At 41.7% G+C, this 21,104-nt stretch overlaps 1 protein-coding gene across 2 annotated transcripts in view; it reads right to left on the bottom strand.

Annotated features, from left to right (window-relative positions):
• spata6 (spermatogenesis associated 6) overlaps window positions 1-11,259 on the bottom strand; it is a 74,091-nt gene extending 62,832 nt beyond the window's left edge. The window contains exons 1-2 of one of the 2 annotated variants that reach the window (XM_072273769.1): window positions 11,124-11,259; window positions 2,755-2,892 (exon numbers count right to left, since the gene is read on the bottom strand). In XM_072273769.1, coding sequence (XP_072129870.1) covers window positions 2,755-2,892; window positions 11,124-11,171 — 186 coding nt within the window. In that variant the 5' untranslated portion in view covers window positions 11,172-11,259. Of the gene's footprint in view, window positions 1-2,754; window positions 2,893-5,032; window positions 5,554-11,123 lie in introns of those variants that run through there. The other variant, XM_072273770.1, reaches the window with a different exon arrangement.
• Between the last annotated feature and the right edge of the window lie 9,845 nt (window positions 11,260-21,104).

The raw sequence follows: 21,104 nt of genomic DNA, 5'->3' as shown, positions 1-21,104 counted from the left end.
CAACACTAAACATTCAGTAACACTTCAAACTCAACAGGTACTTTATTAAGTCTCCCCAAGTTAAACAGCTACAAAACTAAACATTCAATAAACAGATACTTAGCTAAGTGTGCCTCTGATATCTGCAGCATACTTTCCCAGAGCAGCCCCTGGAGACAAAGGAAAACCCACCCAGTCTCTCTCATGTGCTACTGTTATAACCCTGAGGTGTCCAGAACCAGACACTGGTGCTGTGGCACATAAGGCAATCAATGGGAAAGAGCTGCTGCATCCCGTGAACAGGCCAATCAATGACTGGCATGGCAAAAGCAACTTTTGACCGACAAGTAAACTAACCCTACACATTACAAAGACAATTTTTGATGTGGTTAGGAAATACCCAAGGGAGCAAAATAATGAATACAAGCATGTCTTTGGTTGATAGTCATAGGAAATAATACGGGCAATGGAGCTCCAGACAAGATGGAGTTTCTTCAAAACTTGGTAATGTAAAGCAGCAAGTTGTTCGAATAGTTGGGTCCAGGTGTAATCAAGATATGTGAAAGTCATTTTCAGTGGTGACCACAGTTAATTAGAAAGGTAGAATGGATATGGTGTATGAAGTTTCACCTGGGGATACAAACCCAATTGTAACCCACAAGCTTTATCTACTTCTGCACTAGACTCAGCCACATGCTCTGAATTTCCTGATTTAAAAGTCTGCTTCAATGATATGCAGAATAAAAGGCTAGATATTTTAAGGTCCCACCACATTGGCTATTGCTCCACCATGCTAGGATCATTTAACAGGCCTTTATAGACACCAAGGAAATTCTTGACCAACGCACCTCAAATAAATTTGCCTGATACCAGCAGAAAATAAAAACAGTATAAACCAAAATATTTTTAAACATGTTACAAAATCTACATGATCAAAGATTCAAAGTACATTTATTATCAAAGTTTGTGTGCAATATACAATCCTGAGATTCGTCTTCCACAGACAGCCACAAAACAAAGAAAACCATGGAACCCATTCAAAGAAAAAAATCAAACTCCCAACACGCCAAAAAAAGAACAAATCACGCAAACATCAAAAAAAGAGCGAAAAACACAACATGGAAAACACCAAATCACAAAGTCATGGAACGAGTCCAGGCATATTCATTTTGGCTCAGTTCAGTTTAATCCAGCATCACATTGCTCGTCATCTGCAGGCCACAGCGCCAGTCCGCCCTGATCAAAAATTAACAAAATAGCAACAAAAAAAAGTGACAAGAAACCAGAAACACATCATAATGTTAACTACAGAGTCCAATCCATAAACCGTGCAAATTAAACCTTGCCCAAGATCCAGGACTCGGCACCTTCCTCCACAAGCAGCGGGCAAGAGGGAGAGAAAAACCAGTCACACGCAGGTAGACAGCACTGAAAACCTGCCTGCCTTCCACTGTCATCCTCGTTGGTTTCAATCTTGCTCAACGCTTTAATCGGCGAGATCAGCAAGAAATAGAGTCAATCATGGTCTTGCGCCCATCCTGGCCCTTCGATGTCCAGGAGTTTGAAACCTCACCGAACTCCTTTGGAGACAGTAAAGAGCAAGACTGCTCAATTGGCCCGAAAACACACCACCAAAATGTAAATCACAGGCTCCAACAGTAACAGAACCACATTCGAAAGAAAAAGGTGAAATAAACAAAGTGAAAAAAGTAGTTTTGTGAACTGTCTGAAGGATGCTGCCCTTGGTCACATTGTTCAACTAAAACTACAACACACACATCACCTAGAAAAAATGGTTTCATTGATTCAGTTTGTAAAAGTAATGCTGCTACCCAGTCTCAGGAGAACTCAAGGATTACTACTTAATAAACACAAAACCCTAACAATTAAATGTAATACAGATGCAGAAATGGAATGGCATAGAAAATAAGTGTAGCAAACAGCAAGTGTACATAGATGAAAAATACTTATTTTAGAAAAGATCTCAAATTGTTTTGCTCATAATACATATACTGCAAAGATGAACATCAATATCCAATTTGTGTTCAACTGCATTGGTTAAAAAAAACTGGCAAGAGAGCCAATTGCATCTAATGAGTATAGTAGCATTAGAGACAGCAAAACCTGCGGTGACAATATTGTGGCATCCTTAACATTTAAAGTTCCACATAATACAAGAAACTTGTATTACAAGTATAGGGTTGAAATGTAATTGTAAGGGATGAAACTTAATGTACAAAATCCTAACACAGTTGTAAATGCAAATAAGAAAATGAAAAGAAATTAAGCTTTATAATGAAGAATAAATTTTACCTGTGGGCCTCATCCCAATTACCCTCCATCATCTATTTCTACATACATGCATAACATATATGTCATAGAAAGGTAAAGTACAAGCACATCACAAAGCAGCATGAAAATTACATACATAGTGCCTTCATTGGTAGTTCTAAGAAGTTATTTATGTGAACTTAATTACTTTGAAACACAAACTATTTTATAAGTTCAATTAAATTTAAGTGTTACAAAACTAAACTGCAAATGAAAATGAAGCCTTTGATATTCAGAATATAATAAAAAAACAGCAATTGAATTGCACAAGGTCACACTAACATATCAGAAAGTGAAAACATTTAATAGTCTCAATGGAGGCCCTTCATCAGCAAATTTATTCCTGAACCATTCTTTTCCATTTCCTGGTTTTCCACCTTCTTCATTTTCAATGTTTAGAACAGCTCCTTTCAAAAGAAAATGCTTTAACTTGACAGTTCATACCTTTTCAAACTTCATTTTGTCATTGAAGGTCAATGGAAAGACAGAAGGGAGAAATTTGGTTTTCTGGAATTTTCCTAACATGCATACACTGACGTAGACATCATCCTTTTCCGATAGGTACACTCCAGGACATGTAACCTATAATAAATTATTTCAAATGAATAGCATTACAATATTAATATAGATTAATAACCCCTAATAACTTTACCAACATTAATTGAAATCACTCATTTTGACAATATTGCAATGTTAATGCTTAAATTATTCTTTTGGCAAAGCTTTTTCAATTTCCTTCCCTTCTTTTTATGGCAATTCTGTCTTTATGGTCATGCCTTAAATTGCAATTAATAATGCTGATGAAAGATCGTATTAAATACTAAACTTACTAAACGTACATTTTCACAAACAAAATTAAATACTTCATAGTTCAAACCTTGCAGTTCCTAAATGTTATCATAAAAATACCCTTAAATATAGGAAGCAGTTTATAAACATTTCTTACTGGATTTTCAATGAAAATAAAGAGAACTAGTTGCTGTGATTGCAGGTATCAATGAAATAATTGAAATGCCTCCCACCAGGTTTAAAATCAAACAAGGATAAATCCTTTTAATTGTTGAACTGACACAAAACATATACATTTGTTATAATCAATTAAATCCTGCCTTTCCACTGTATTGGACCCCTACCAGTGTCCATATCACCCAAATCAGTCCACTGATGATGCAACTGCCTCTGCCCTCTACTCAGCCTTAGCCCACTGGAGAATGGTGTCTCCTACATCAGAATACTGTTCATTCACTTCAGTTCAATGTTCAATATGATCATTCCTCAGGAGCTGATAGGTAAACTGTCCTTGTTGGATTTCAACACCCCCCTCTGTAACTGGACCTTGACTTCGTGATGGAAAGACCTCAAACATCTGTGTTGGCAGCAACATCTCTGGCTTTATCACACTGAGCAGCAGCAACCCCCCCCCCCCCCCCCCCCCCAGGCTGGGTGCCCAGGCCACTGCTATTCACACTGACACATGACTGCACTGGTAGATTCAGCTCCAAACACATCTTTAAGTGCTGTAGGGCTCTATGACTCTACAAAATAAGTACTGCCATCTCCCGACTTCTGAGCATTACCTCCTCAATATTGAGGTTAACCTGTTGCAGCATTAGAAATTCCTCCATTCAATACAATAATATTGTGCTCCATGCAAAATAATTAAACTGAATGGTTCTCGTGAAGCATTCATTTGGCTTTGCACATTTCAAACACATGAAATGCAAGCTCAGAGAAAGCTGGTAGATCCAGCACCTATTATGCCCCTTAAAAAATTCTTCTTGTTGGGTCTGCCCCATATAGAGCACAGGCTAATCAAGGAAGCAAAATTGAACAGCCAGACCACTCACAGACATGAAATCAAACATATGGATCATCCTATGGGTGATCTGATGATGGGTTTTTCTTCTCACAGATGTGTGCCCTATCCTGCTATATCCATGATTTTCTGTTTTCATCCTATGGGCAATTCTCCACCTACCTACACTCCCACCAACCCAGTGGCGGCACCAGAGATTTTTTCTTGCTGGTTCTACAGTGGGGCTGAATTATTCAGTGATGGTGCTGAGGGACGTGCTGTATGGTAATATGTATTCGCAATAATACATATTTTAGACATGTGGCGTTCAAAAGTCAGTTTCAAGCATTATGTGCCTATTATAAATGCCTCTGTTGGTTCACAAGCAACAGCAATTGGTAGATCTAATATAGAAGTGAACTGTGACAGTGTTAACAGCATCGGAGACAACCCGGGCTACACAGGGCATAAACAAACAAACCAACAGAGCATCCGACCCACAGCGCACAACATGAATCACGCATCAATCAGCGTCAAATGCGTGCTTTTCAACTGAAAAACATAACACTAACCCACAATGTCCACTGCTATTCACATTACATAGACAGACAATGCCAAAAGATACACCGTTATTAAAGTCAAATAAGGCAAACAACAGATGCAAGGCTTTATCAGGAGTTGGACAAATCGTACTCTGACCATGCAATACCTCAATTAATCCGGCTACTGAATTTAAAACAAAAATCAACAGAATCACCGCTTGGAAGTATAAGCAAAACCAGTATGCTTAATAGCAGTAAATGTATTATTTTAGGATTTGCAGGAAACATAAGGACTATGGGGTATCCACCACAAAATAATAATAATAATAATAATAATAATCAGCATTAGTCTTGGCCCAAATTTTTTAAAATCAACTGCACTCACCATTGATGTTTTCAGAGAAGGACAATCCGTTTGTTGTTGTGATTGGTGGTGAAAGCATCAATGATTTTCTGGATGTCAAGTGCTTTGGTCCTCCGGCTGTTTATGGCCAACAGGGCCAAGTTGCTGTTCCGAGCATCGCCGCTGCTATTCCTTAGGTAGTTTTTGAGGCGTCTGAGGCAAGAGAAACTCCATTTGCATGAGGCAGATGTCACAGGCAGAGTCTGTGATATGCAGATTAGTTTGTATAAATCTATAAATGCATCGCGGGTGGGTCTCATTAGAGCTAGAAATTCCACTGTGTCATTCACTGTCTGTCCTTGCTTTTGTTTTGTTTCCAGCAGATGTCGAACCTGATGTAGCTCTGCAGTCAGGTTCACTTCAATCACTCCATAGTACTCGGCCAAAGACTTGGCCAAAGACAATTCTTGTCTAGGAAGAACTTGTGTTTGGGAGTCAGTGCTGAGACTCCAATCAGAACACCCCCAGTCTCAGCTGAGAACCGTCCTTTCATTTCAGTCAGAAGTCTGTCTATAACCGGATAGGAACAGTGCGTGCGAAGGTCAGAGGATGTGACAGGTCTGCGTTCACAACAACAAAATCATGTAGGCGGCAGGGTGGTTGGGCCTGTCTCCTTTCATGTGGTTTGTCTGCTGTGTATACCAACCTTGACGCACAGGTCCCTAGCTCTTGCCTGAATTTCACTTCATGATTCCTCTCCCCGTTTTGCTAAGAGTGCATCGATAACAGACTGAGCCAAATCCACAGCTGATGAAAGCTCCAAACTGGGAGATTGTAGTTGGTCTGACATGAACTTGGTGACTCGGAATAAATCCTCAAACAGAGTGAGAAGTAAAGCAAACTGGTCGTCAATCACTCCATTTACAGCTCTGGCCTCCATTTTCCTCAGTGCATTTGGTTGACCCATAATATCCTGTAGTGTAGCTAGAATGGCAGGGAGTGATTTCCTTATAGCCCACAAAGCTGCATACTGCCATGACCAGCGTGTGTCCGACAATTTCTTCAACTCCACGGGCTGTGCAGTTGATTCCAGTTCTCTCTGTTTCTTCATGAAAAGATCGTGGGCAACAGAGTTTGAAAAGAAGTTGTAAAACAGCTGCACAGTTTAAAAAAAACTCACCCGCTTGTGGTACATTGCTCACAGCATCCACTAAAACAAGGTTAAGTCTGTGAGCATGGCAGTGTATATATAATGCATGCGGGACCTCTTTCCTGAAGCTCTCTTGTACCCCGTTATTGCACCCAGACATCACTGCCGCCCCGTCATAACACTGACTTATACACGCGTTCTTATCAATAACACACTGGGCGAGTGTCTGTTCAATGCTTTTAAGAAGCGACTCTGCGTCCAAACCTTCTGCTGCAGTGAAGTGCAAGAATTCTTCAAGCACTGTTTCGTTATTCAAATACTGCACCACCACTGATATTTGCTCCTTTTTACTGAAGTCTTTACTTTCATCCACCATGATGGCAAAATGTCCAGCCTCCTTGATTTCTGCACTTATTTGACGTCTGACCATATCTGCTAAAATACCCATAATTTCATTTTGGATATTGTGATGGGTGTTCTTTGCATTTCCAGGATTATCCTATTTTTTTTTAGCTACAGTCTTATCAAACTGCCCAATTACACTGAGCAACTCAACAAAGTTTCCCCTATTGCCAGATCCATCATTCTCCCGGTGTCCTCGCTGAGCAATGCCTTGGCACGCAGTATAGCGTAGAGACTCAACCACTGCTCTCACATACTCACGATTTTCTTGGACATCTTTGTAGGTCCTTTATCAAGCATATTTCCCAGTCTTGAACCGTCTTGTTTTCTCAATCTGAATTCGGCCCATGCTTCCATCGCAAACTTATGAGCTGCACTTACATGGTGGGTTTTGAAAGCTGTTGTAGCTTTCCGCCAGTTGTGGTAACCGGTGACAGTGAAGGTAGACTCAGAATGGAACCCATGTCCTCCACACAGGAAATGCTTGCATGCGAAGCAGAACATAATATCTTTCGTGATCGAATATTCCAGCCAGGAGTACAGGTCAAATCAGCCACGAATAAAACTCCTTTGCTGATTGCCAAACTGTTGCGAAGAGTACTTTTTCAATGCTGGCCGACAGGGTCCTTCCTCAGGCTGCTGGCTAACATTGCTAACAGTATTCCAACTAGCACTATGACCAGCTTCATCCACGTTCTCTTCTGAATCCGGCTCCATTTCTTGTTCCTCTACTTCGTCCTCACACTCCTTCGATGAACTGCTGTCATCCTCATCCCCACTTACTTCTTTCTGCATGTCACTTTCAATTAAGACAGGCTTAGGCTGAGACACCACTGATTCCTCTGGATGTGGTCGTTTTCTCACTAAAAATCGATCCATTTTTCACGCCGGCCAAAATAATGCACGTGCCAGGCCCACTCTAGCTTGTAAAAGCACTGTGTGTGTGTGTGTGTGCGTGTGTGTGTGTGTGTGTGTGGCATCCGTTAGTCTCGCAAGACCATGGCTCTGCGCCTGGATGTATACTATCAATCTCTCGCGTGAGTGAAAGTAAGTGACATCACCACCTTAAGTGATCTTAGATCAGCTTAACTGATCTGAGGACAGCAATGGCAAGACATTGACAACAAATGAATAAGCAGAAGCGTAGAGCGGATGTGACAGAGTTTAAACTTTATTGCTGCGTGGGTGCTATGGTAATTGGGGACGCTGTTTCACTAGATCAACTGGAGAAACAAGCTGTATTCAAAACTATACAGAGAAAGCAAAGCAGCTGCAATTTGTATGTGAAATTTCAGTTAATTTCTTGGTGGTGCTACGGTGGTGCTATTGTAATTTCTGCTGGGGCTATAGCACCAGCTAGCACCACCTTAGCGCCGCCCCTGTACCAACCTCCTGCAAATGCACATTCTCTTTAAACACCAAACTTACACAGGTCACCCAGTGTAACACTAGAGGGGATTTCAGAAAATACTGTATTCACCACCTCCACCTCAAATGCTTCAGGACCTGTAACATCTCTGAGTTCATCCACATCAAAGGAATAATCTATCTACAAATTTAATGAGGCAAGGCCTGTAATATTGTACTTGACACCTTGGACCTCACACACACTGTCTGTGCACAAACCATGTATTGGCTAGTACACCGTCTGTTCAAACATCTGCTTGACCTTTGCATTTAATAGGTAGTGGGAGCTTATCCCCACTACCACCGCCCACCCCCCACCCTGGCTATAACATTATGACTACATACAGTCTTACTTCAACCAGACATTTACACTAATCCCAATTTATACTCCAGAAGTTTCTAGCAACTCTCCCAGATTCTATAATTTACTTACACAGGTGGAATAATTTACAAACAAATGCAGCTTGGGATATGGAAGGAAACTGGAGCACCCAGAGGAAACCCTTGATAAGAGAATAAACCAAGACCATTCATAGAAAGACTACCAAAACAAAAAGATTTGTCATCAAGACACCCAAGGTTCCATTTTGTAGATAATTAAAAGAATAGGCAAATTAGGTAGATTTTGAGCTTCTTAAGAATAGGAAACAGAGAGGCAAAGATTTACACAAATAAAGCAGTAATTTTGCAACCAACTTTTTCCTGCAATAACCAAAACCTTCCTTCCATTCCAGCACTTCTCCATGTATTAAACTTCAGAAACTACACTGCTCAGTAGCAAATGCAAAACACAAGACTCCATGGACAGTGATATTTTCTACTTCAAGATTCAAGATAGTTTATTGTCATTCTTCAATACAAAAATGTAAAGGTGAACAAAATGATTGTAATTCCAGATCCAGTGCCGCATAAAAAAACAATAAATATAAAAGCAATCTTATAAAACACAATGTACAATTGTTGAGTATGGTTGTTTATACATAAGATGAGCCTATATACATATATAGATAACATAAGATAGGTACAGGAGTATCTGATCATAAGATGACTGACAAGAAATGATAAAGTGACAGTGTGAACTCTTCTAGGTAACAGCAGACATCCCACCCCATAAAAACTCATTTCAGGGAGGTAGCACCATCAATTTGCAGGAGACTTCCGGGAGAGGTGGGATGTCTGCAATAGAGTAGCTCCTTAGCAGCTGGCCAGCTAGTTTAAATAACGTTAGCTATGCTAATAAACGAATGACACCTGTTAAACTCACCTCAACATGTCTTTTATAGTCTTACCCCACCACAGGCAATAGAAAAGTCATTGTTGCAAACAGTGTAGTGAGCAACACTGTCATCATTTTGACCCCTATTAGGCAGAGGTACACTTTAGTGTAGTCTGGGGTGACGTACATTTTATAATTTTTTTGAACACTCTGCTATGGCGCGCTCTCGCTCACTCTCTCTCTCTCTCGCGGTCACTCGCGCGCGTGCTCTCTCTCGTGGTCGCTCTCTTGCTTTCTCTCACTTGCTCTCAAAAAAATTGATTTCTGTGATATTGTATATAATTTGCGGGCATCAGGGAGCCACTATTAATATGCGGGAGACTCCCGGAAGTTCCAGGAGAGGTAGGATGTCTGTAACAGCAGCGCAGATGAAAACACAGCAAAGGTTTCAGTTTAGATATCAAGAGTAAAGTGGGGAAGATGAAGGGTGCTGAGGGCCTGTGGAGAGGTGTGACTGATGTAGATGGGGTGGTGGGCTTCAAGTCTTCAGGGAAGCAACTGTTTTGAGTCTGTTGGTGCTGATGTAGATGCATCATAGCTTCCTCCATGATAGGACTGGGACAAACAGTCCATCAGCAGGGTGGGTAGGATCCTGCATGATATTGCTGGCCTTTTTCTGGCACCTTTCTGTATACATGTCCTTGATGGTGCATGGGGTGGTGCCAGTGATGCATTGGGCAGTTTTCTCTACCCGTTGTAGAATCCTTCAAACTGCTGCAGTACAGTTTCGATGCCATACAGTGATGCAGCATGTTGGGACGCTCTCAACTGTGCATCTGTAAAAAGCCCTGAGTACTGATGTGCATAGTCTAACTCTCTTCACTTTCTCAAAAAGTAGAGGCATTGGTGAACTTTCTTGATGGTAGAGGGTGTGTTTTGGGACCATGAGAGGTTGTGTGAGATGTGCACTCCCAGGAGCTTGATCAGTTTCTACTGCTATACCACCAATGTATAGAGGAGTGTGAATGGTGCATGTTTTCCTGCAGTCGATAACCATTTCCTTTGTCTTGTTGACATTGCAGAAGAGGTTATTTGCCTGACATTAGACCTTGAGCTTCTCCACCTCCTCTCTATAGGCTGCTTCATCACTGTTGTGTCATCGGTGAACTTGACAATGCGATTGCTTAGGTGTTTGGGTCGTGCAGCCGTGTGTGAGCAGTGTACAGCAGCAGGCTCAGCACACAGCTCTGGGGGGCACCCGTGTTGTTGATGATGGGGAGCGAGGAAAGGTTGTGTATCCCGACTGTCTGAGGCCCATTGGTTAGGAAATCCAATACCCAGTTGTGCAGTGGTGTATTTAGATCAGAGTAGGAGTTGGCGCATCAAGAAATTTGGAAAAATAGTGTTGAATGCCAAAATGAAATCCAGAAACAGCTTTCTGAAAAGTGTCCTCATTTTCTGGGTGTGTCAAGGCCAGGTGACTGATACATTATGTGGTCATACTATGGTATCTGCAGTAAAGGGGTTCTGTTTATTAGCATATTGCTGAATGTCTACTATTCCATTAAGGATACTTGAAAAACATCCTCAGAATTAATCACGTCTCCAAAATTAAGAAATTTAATTCCATTGATGAGCGGCAAAATGTTGGATCAGATAAGTGGGGGGGGGGGGAACACTAACATTGGGGCAAAACGGCCTGTTTTCTGCATGAACAGTTGTCCTCAGCTTCAGAAACTCCCCACTCCCCTCAGTGCCTCATAATTCGATTAGCAGCTCAGAATCCCAACTAAACAGCATTTTCCCACAGGCTATCGATCTGAAATACGTCAATCAAACTTCAAACCAACCCGTTACCCGCTTATCCTTGCCAACCCCTCCCCCTCCCCATCCCCTGTCCTTCCAGAAAAGAAATACCACATCACCCCAACCCCCGAGCAGTCGGCATCCGCACTCACCGCCTGGATTTTCAGATGCACCGTTAACTTCAGAACTTTTTTCGGCATTTTTCTCTGAAACTTGTTAAATCACAATTTCCGGAAGCTGTGCAGCAAAGAACTGCCAATCGAATCGCAAATGTTACCACGTTGTCATGGTGTCTGGCCACAGCGTGACGCTACATAAAGGAAGTGACGTTGGTCACTGTACGTGGTGCGACTGCGAGTAGTATTTCCATAAGCTCCTCTTGGTGTAAACTGATTCGGAAGTGTACGGGTTGCTAGATTCGCCTTAAAAAAATCACTATAATAAAAGGTAGTAATTAAGCCATACAACAGCAGCACACACAAAACGCTGGAGAAACTCCGCAGGTCAGGCAGCATCTACGGAGAGAAATAAGCAGAAGACGTTTGGTGGGGTGGGAAGCCATCAGGACCTTGCACCAACGAAATTTGAACACAGGGAGGAAGGTAAAGTTGATGAAATTGACGAACTCGGCACGGATGTAGAGGAAGAGTGGGGAACGTTAGCAGTACAGGCTTTGAACTTGGACCGTACTAAGTAGCCGACAGAAGAGCAGACACAGCTAAGGCCCATGTGGATGCTCATGGCTATAGGAGGGGGGGGGGGGGGGACCACTGGAATCTTAAATAAAGAATGTGATAGCAAGATATTTAAAGAATGATATAAACCCTACTTTCAATTTATTAACACCACGTGCATAGCAACAAGCTCCTAATGAACAACCAGTCTGAGGGGAAAACCCTGTTCACATATAACCTCTTTGCAAGTAATCACACCATTGACTCTTAAGAGCACAGTCTACTTATTCAACCCCAAGTCCACTTAAAAGTTTTACTTTAGAAATTGCCAATCACTTCTATTGAAATTTGTGCAATACTATTCTATTAAATGATGTAACATCACTGATACTTCAAGTCCATTGAACCCAGCTGTTGGCGATGCTGATGCTGTATCAAATCAAAGGTTCATTTTCAATTAATTGTCACAAGGCAGGTGAGGATATATACACATTCATGCTAATCAAGATGATTCAATGCAGTACTGTGGAGGTCCAGTCAATCATGGCTGTTTTATTATCCCTTTCAACCCCATTCACCTGACTTCTCCCCATAACCTTTGACACCCTGACTAATCAAGAACCTATCGACCCCCACTTTAAATATATTCAATGACTTGGCCTCCACAGCCATCCAGGCATGAATTCCACATATCCCCTATCGTCTAGCTAAAGAAATTCCTCCTCATCTCTATTCTAAATAGACGTTCCTCTATTCTGAGGCTGTGCCTTCTAGCCCTAGACTCACCCACCATAGAAAACATCCTCTCCACGTCCACTTAATATCCAATAGGTTTATTCTTCTAAACTCTAAACTTCTAAGCAAGTACAGTCCCTGAACTATTAAACTTTCCTCATACGTTAACGCTTTCATTCCTGGAATCATTCTTGTGAAGCTCCTCTGGACTGTCTTCAATGCCAGCACATCTTTTCTTAGATATGGGGCTGAAAATTGCTCACAATACTCCACGTGTGATCTGCTAATGCTTATAAAGCTTCACCATTACATATTTCAGGTCCTCTCGAAATGAATGCTAACATTGCATTTGCCTTCCTTACCACATACAAGTAAACCTTTCGGGAATCCTGCATGAGGACTCCCAAATCCCCTTGTACCTCTGATTTTTGAATTTTTCCCATTTAGAAATTACTTGCCCCTTGACCTATCTTTATATCATCCGCAAACTTGGCCACAAAGACTCCAATTCCATCATCCAGATCATTAACATATAATGTGAAAAGAAGCAGTCCCAACAACAACCTCTGCAGAACACCACTAGTCACTGGCAGCTAGCCAGAAAAGGCCTGCTTTATTCCCAGTCTTTCCCTCCTGCCAGCAGCCAAACTTTTATCCATGGAAGTGCTTACCTGTAAGATACCATGAGCTCTTATCTTGTTAAGCAGTGTCATGTGTGGTACCCTGTTAAAGGCCTTCTGAAAATCCAAGTAAACAATATCCACTGACTCTCCTTTGTCTATTCTGGCTGTTATTTCATCAAACAACTCCAACAGGTTTGTCAAGCAAGATTTCCCCTGAAGAAAACCATGCTGACTTTGGCTTGTTGTATCATGTGCCTCCAAGTACCCCAAAACTTCATTCATAATAATAGACTCCAACATCTTTCAACCATTGAAGACAGGCTAACTGGCCTATAATGTCCTTTCTTCTGCCTTTCTCCCTTCTTAAAGAGTGGAGTAACATTTACAATTTTCCAGTCCTCTGCAACCATCCCAGAATCTAGTGATTCTTGAAAGATCATTACTAATGCCTCCACAATCCTTTCACCTACCCCTTTCAGAACCCTGGGATGTAGTCTATCTGATCCAGGTGACTTACCTACCTTCAGACCTTTCAGCTTCCCAAGCGTCTTCTCCTTGATAATAGCAAATATACTCACTTCTGTCACTTGACATTCTCGAATTTCTGGCATAATGCTAATGTCTTCCACAGTGAAGACTGACGCAGAATACTTATTAAGTTCATCTGCCATTTCTCTGTCCCCCTTTACTACCCCTCCAGTGTAATTTTCCAGTGGTCCGATATTCACTTTCACCTTTCTTTTACTCTTTATACATCTGAAAAAACTTATGGTATCCTGTTTTATACTATTGCCTGTCTTTCCTTCACCTTTCATCTTTACTACCCCTATGACCTTTGCTTTAGTTGCCTTCTGTTGGTTTTTAAAAGCTTCCCAGTCCTCCAACTTCCCACTAATTTTTGTTCTATTATATGCGCTATCATTTCCTCTCTTTTCTTTTGTGTATTTCCACCTTCAAAAAATCAAATTCTGAAAGTCTGAAAAATGGAGCCTGCTCATAGCCCTTGGATGGCCTGTAGAGCTTATGAGAACGATTATGTTTTGACTAATGTATTAGAATACTTTGAGGACTTAACTAATGGAGTGGATGAGGTGACCCCAGAAGATAAGACTCGCAGAAAGCTTTCAGTTACATCCTAGCTAGAAAGTTGCTGAAGAAATTTATAACCTATTGAACAGGGGATTACATACTAGTGCAGAATGACAGCTGATTAAGTGATAGAAAACATGGGTTTTTCTCATGCTCTTCACAGGTGGGCAGAGTGTGAACAGTGGAATACCACAAGAATCAGTGGTTGGGCCCAGACTAGTCACAATCTATGTCAAAGATTTGGCTGAAATAACTAAATATAATATTTTCAAATTTGCCTTTGGCACAAGATGCACAGGGATGCAAAGAGATTTAAGCTGATATCGACAAACTGAATGAGTGAGAAGCAACTTGGCAAATGGAATACTGTAGTTGAAAGAGCTTCCCTGTAATTGGTAGGATAAGCAGAAATTTTAAGTATTTTTCTAATTGCTGAGAAATTGAGAAATGTTCAAAAGGACTTTGGTGTCCTTGTACCCAAGTTACTAAAACCTAAATTACAAATGTAGCAGATATTAGGAATGAAATTGGTATGTTGGCCTTTATGGCAAGAGGATTTGAATAAAAATTACATTTGTCTTAACACAGCAGTTACAGCTCTGTAGTTATGTTGAATGATACAATTTTGAAGAAAGGGTCACTAACCTGAAGTGTTAACTCTATCTCTCTTTCTGCAGAGTGTTGCCTGATCTACTGACTATTTCCAGCGTTCTTTTTATTTCAGATTTCCATCTATACTTTTTTTTAAAATTGCTATTATATAAAGTCTTGGCAAAACCAGACCAGGAGATTTAGGTAAAATGTTGGTTGCTTTACCTGAAAAAGGAAGTGCTTGCTCTAGAGTCATAGAGAAGTACAGCATAGAAATGGGCCATTTGGCCCACCTAGTCCATGCTGAAAACATTTAAACTGCCTACTCCCATTGTCCTGCACCAAGCCCATAACCCTTGCCTTCTATATACCTATCCAAACTTTACTTAAATGTTGAAGCAACACACATCAAAGTTGCTGGTGAACGCAGTAGGCCAAGCAGCATCTCTAGGAAGAGGTACAGTCGACGTTTCAGGCCGAGACCCTTCGTCAGGACTAACTGAAGGAAGAGTTAGTAAGAGATTTGAAAGTGGGAGGGGGAGGGGGAGATACAAAATGATAGGAGAAAACAGGAGGGGGAGGGATGGAGCCAAGAGCTGGACAGGTGATTGGCAAAGGGGATATGAGAGGATCATGGGACAGGAGGTCCAGGGAGAAAGACGGGGAGGGGGGATCCCAGAGGATGAGCAAGGGGTATAGTCAGAGGGACAGAGGGAGAAAAAGGAGAGTGAGAGAAAGAATGTGTGTATATAAATAAATAACAGATGGGGTACGAGGGGGAGGTTCTACTTAAATGTTGAAATTGAGTTTGTAGTGGCAGCTCATTTCACATTCTCACAACCCTCTGAGTGAAGAAGCTTCTCTTCATGTTCCCCTTAAACTTTTTATCTTTCACCCCTAACATGTGACCTCTGGTCGTAGACCCACCCTATCTGGGTGGAAAAGGCTGCTTGCATTTACCCTATCTTTACCCCCACATAATTTTGTACAACTCTATCAAATATCCTCTCAGTCTTCTACATTCTAAGGAATAAAGTCCTAAACTATCAAATCTTTCCTTATAGCTCAGCCCCTCCAGACCCAGCAATATGCTTGTAAATGTTCTCTGTACTCTTTCAATTTATTTACATCTTTCCTGTAGGTAGGTGACCAACACTGCCCACAATACTCCAAATTAGGCCTCACCAACATCTTATACAGCTTCAACATAACATCCCATCTCCTGTACTCAATATCTTGATTTATGAAGGCCAATGTGCCAAAAGCTTTCTTCATGACTCTGTCTACCTGTGATGCCACTTTCAGTGAATTATAGACCTATATTTCCAGATCCATTTGTTCTACCACACTCCTCAGTGCCCTATTGTTCACTGTGTACCTTTCCTGGTTGGTCCTATCAAAGTGCAACACCACGCACTTGTCTGCATTAAGTTCCATCTGCCATTTTCAGCCTATTTTGCCAACTGATGCAGATTCCTCTGCAAACCATGATAGCCTTCCTTGCCGTCTAGCGGAACCCCAATCTAGTCACCTGACTATCAGAAAATGTTGATAATAATGGAATTACAATATCTCTTAAAAGTTTCTTAAATATTTATTCTATCCACAGCTCCCACGCCATTGTTGCCTGCTGCCCTAGATATTATTGCTCTTAACCCCTCTCAGCTGAATGCATGTTCAGTGGGAAAGGCCCTTCTCTAGAATTTTTTCAAAGGGGATCATTAACTAGCTTCAGTTAGCTGCAAGTTGATTTTTGATGGTTGTTGCGCCAATTCTACAGGTATTTGTGCTTTCTAGAGCTGCTTATGTTCACAAAGGTCGTATGGTAACCAGTGAAACGTTCTGTCATCATAACTGCCTTTGTTCAAGCCTTAAATGAATTCATTGATCTGCATTCAAGTGGAATAAGTCAGCACTGGCAGAATGAAGAGAGGATGACAAGCTGGTAGAAGGAGCAGGGCAGAAATGTTTCTGTGGGCTTGAGGTATAATGAGCTTGTTGGAGGCATACAAGCTGAGTGCACTATTCAAAATGCAAGCGAGGCCTTTCAGAATTTTATGGCAGGTTTCAGACACCACAGTTTATTAGAAACATGGCAAAGGTTTATACAAAGAAATTAGGTCACTGTGAGAGTGACTATTGTGTGAGTAGGCCAGTGTTAGAGTGGAGGGTTTGAGATTTTGGCACAAAGGGGTGGAGGTAAGATAAGTTTCTGTTAAGTTTCTTTCTTTCCTGGTCTATTAGGTATAGATAGAGTAGTGAAAATAGATCTAGGGTTAGTGGTATATTCTTCGTGTCAGATGTGAGAGTTCTGGGAGACCTCCAGTCTCCCTAATAACTATATCTGTGTGAAATACATCTAGCTGCAGATCCTTACGGACCGTCTTAGGGAACAGGAGCAGCAGCTGATGACATTCGGCTCATACGGGAGAATGAGGAGGTGATAGGTAAGAGCTGCGGTGGTAGTCACACCTAAGTTGCAGGATAGCTGGATGACTATCAGGAGAGGGAAAGGGAGTAGGCAGGCAGTGTAGTGTACCCTGTAGCTGTTCCCCTCGCTTAAAAGGATACTGCTTTGGATACTGTTGGGAGTGACCAACTACCAGGAGAAAGCCATCACAACAAGATCTCTCAAACTGAGTCTGGCTCCGTGGCTCAGAAGGGAAGGGGAGAGAAGAAGAGAGCAGTGGTGATAAGGGATTCAATAGTTGAAGGAGCAGAGAAAAGATTCTGTGGACATGGAAGAGCCAGTCGGGTGGTATGTTGCCTCCCTAGTTCCAGGGTCAGGGATATCTCAGATTAGGTCAATGATTTCTAAAGGGGGAGGATAAGCAGCCAGTACTCATACTGGTACTAATGACATAGGTAGGAAAAAGGATGAGGTCCTGAGGAGAGAATATAGACAGCTAGGTCGGAAGCTGAAGAGCAGGATCTTAAGGCTAGTAATCTCTGGATTTCTGCCCATGCCATGAGTCAGTGAGGAAAAGGCAGAAATCTTGAGATTACTAGCCTTGAGGTGATTATTCCCGAGTAAGAAAATGGTGATTTGGGAGATGAATGTGTGGCTGAGGAACTGTTGCAGGGGGCAAAGTTTCAGATTTCTGGATCATTGGGAACTCTTCTGTGGAAGGTATGATCTGTACAAAGAGTACTGGTTACACCTAAATTTCAGGGGGACTAACATGCTTGTAGGTAAGTGTGCTAGAACTATTAAGGAGGGGTTAAACTGGTTTGGAGGGGGTATGGGCACTGGAGTGATAAGTCAGAGAATGGGCAGATAACTATGGGAAGTGAGGAAGAGAATATTGTTCCTTTGGCGCTGATCTTTGTCTCCTTAGTGGCCACAGGAATCGTACCAGATAACTGGAGGTTGGCAAATGTTATTCCTTTGTTCAAGAAATGGAGTAGAAATAACCCCAGGAATTATAAACTAGTAAGTCTTACTTCAGTGGTGTAATTTCCAATTTTGTGGAAATGAGAAAGGGTCTAGGAAGAGTGGATTGGGATAAGTTGTTTTCTGGCAAGGATGTGTTCAGTGAGTGGAAGGCCTTCAAAGGCGAAATTTTGAGAGTGCGGAGTCTGCATTTTCCTGCCAGGATTAAAGGCAAAGTTAACAGGCATAGGGAACCTTGGTTTTCAAGGGATATTGGTGGTCTGGTTAAGAAAAAGAGAGAGGTGTATAGCAGGTATAGGCAACAAGGAACAAATGAGGTACTTGAAGAGTATAGAAAATGTAAGAAAATACTAAAGAAGGAAATCAGGAAGGCAAAAAGAAGACATGAGGTTGCTTTGGCAGATAATGTGAAGGTAAACCCGAAGGGTTTCTACAAGTACTGTATGTTAAGAGTAAAAGGATAGTAAGGGACAAAATTGGTCCCCTAGAAGATCAGAGTGGTCGTCTATGTGTGGAGCCTCACGAGATGGGGGAGATCTGAAACAGTATATTTTGCATCAGTATTTACTCAGGAAACTGGCATAGTGTATGTGGAAGGAAGGAAAACAAGCAGTAGTGTCATGGAACATATAGAGATTAAAGAGGAGGAGGTAGTTGCTACCTTACAGCGAACAAAGGTAGATAAATCCCTTGGGCCTACCATGATACTTCCTCGGACCTTGAGAGAGACTAGTGTAGAAATTGCAGGGGCCCTGGCAGAAATACTTAAAATGTCCTTAGCCACGGGTGCAGTGCCGGAGGATTGGAGGGTAGCTCATGTTGTTCCGTTGTTTAACAAAGGCTCCAAAAGTAAACCAAGTAATTACAGGCCGGTGAGCCTAACATCAGTAGTAGGTAAATTATTGGAAGGTGTTCTGAGAGATCGGATATACAAGTATTTGGACAGCCAAAGGCTGATTAAGGATCGTCTGCATGGCTTTGTGCGTGGTAGATCATGTTTAATGAATCTTGTAGAGTTTTTCAAGGAGGTTACCAAGAAAGTAAATGAAGGCTGTGGATGTTGTCTGCATGGACTTTAGTAAGGCCCTTGACAAGTTCCCACATGGGAGGTTAGTTCAGAAGTTCAGACACTAGGTATCCATGGAGAGGTTGTAAACTGGATTCGAAATTGGCTATGTGGGAGAAGACAGAGAGTGGTAGTGGATGATTGCTTCTCAGATTGGAGGCCTGTGACTAGTGGTGTGCCTCAGGGATCTGTGCTGGGACCATTGTTGTTTGTTATCTATATTAATGATCTAGATGATAATGTGGTAAACTAGATCAGCAAGTTTGCTGATAACACTAAGATTGGAGGCATTGTGGACAGAGAGGAAGGCTTTCAAAGGCTGCAGAGGGATCTGGACCAACTAGAAAAATGGGCCAGAAAATGGCAGTTGGAATTTAATGCAGACAAGTGTGAGGTGTTGCATTTTGGAAGGACAAATCAAGGTAGGACATACATAGTAAATGGTAGGGCACTGAGGAGTGTGGAGGAACAAAGAGATCTAGGTGTTCAGATACGTAATTCCCTGAAAGTGGCATCACAGGTAGACAGGGTTGTAAAAAAGGCTTTTGGCATCCTGGCATTCATAAATCAAAGTATTGGGTATAGGAGTTGGGATGTTATGGTGAGGTTTTATAAGACATTGGTGAGGCCAAATTTGGAGTATTGTGTGCAGTTCTGGTCACCTAACTATAGGAAGGATATCAGTAAGATTGAAAGAGTGCAGAGAAGGTTTACTAGGATGTTGCTGGGTCTTCAGGAGTTGAGTTACAGGGAAGGATTGAACAGGTTAAGACTTTATTCCTTGGAGTGTAGAAGAATGAGGAGGGATTATCTAGAGGTTTATAAAATTATGAGGGGTATAGACAGAGTAAATGTGAGTAGGCTCTTTCCACTTAGATTAGGAGAGATAAAAATGAGAGGACATGGCCTTAGGGTGAAAGGGGAAAAGTTTAGGGGGAACAATAGAGAGGAGTTCTTCACTCAGAGAGTGGTGGGAGTGTAGAACGAGCTGCCATCTGACGTGGTAAATGCGGGCTCACTCTTAAGTTTTAAGAATAAATTGGATAGATACATGGATGGGAGAGGTCTGGAGGGTTATGGTCTGGATGCAGGTCAATGGGACAAGCGGAATAAAGTTTTGGCACAGACTAGAAGGGCTGAATGGCCTGTTTTCTGTGCTGTAGTGTTCTATGGTTCTATGGTGGGCAAATTATTGGGAAAGATTTTTATAGACAGGATTTATGAGCATTTGGTAAAACATAGTATGGTTGGGGATAGTCAGCATGGTTTTCTAAAGTGTGGGTCATATCTCACAAACCTGACTGAATTCTTTAAGGATGTGACAAAGCACGTTGATGAAGGTAGAGTAGTGGGTATGGTGTTAGGCATTTGATAAGATTCCCTCTGGTAGGTTAATTCAGAAAGTCACGAAGCATAGGATTCAGAGAAACCTGGCTTCGTAGATTCAGCATGGCATGACCATAAAAGGCAAAGGGAGGTTGTAGATGGAGTGTTTTCTGTCTAGAAGTTGACCCGTGGTTTTCCACTGGGAACTATTCTGGGATTCCTGCTCTTTGTGATATTTAAATATAACTTGGATAAGGAAGTGGAAGGGTGGGTTAGGAAATCTATAATAAATAACGTTAAGGTTGGTGGAGTGGTGGATAATGTGAAGGATTGTCATAGGTTATAACAGGGTTTTGACAAGATGCAGAGCTGAGCTGAGAAGTGGCAGATGGAATTCAACCCTGGAAAGTGTGAAGTGATTCATTTTGGAAGGTTGAACTTGAAGGCAGAATAAAGGGCTGGTGGCAGGATTCTTGTCAGCGTAGAGGAACAGAGGGATCTTGGGGTCCACATCCATAGGTCTCTCAAAGTTGCTGTGCAAGTTGATAGAGTTGTTAATAAGACATCTGGTGGGTCAGCCTTCATTAGCTGGGGGACTTTCAAGAGCCACAAGTTAATGTTGCAGCTCTAAAACT

The sequence above is a fragment of the Mobula birostris genome, chromosome 12 (assembly GCF_030028105.1).
Source record: "Mobula birostris isolate sMobBir1 chromosome 12, sMobBir1.hap1, whole genome shotgun sequence".
NCBI lineage: Eukaryota > Metazoa > Chordata > Chondrichthyes > Myliobatiformes > Myliobatidae > Mobula > Mobula birostris.
Note: the sequence above shows the minus strand (reverse complement) of the source record. Positions and strands in the feature narration are given on the sequence as shown.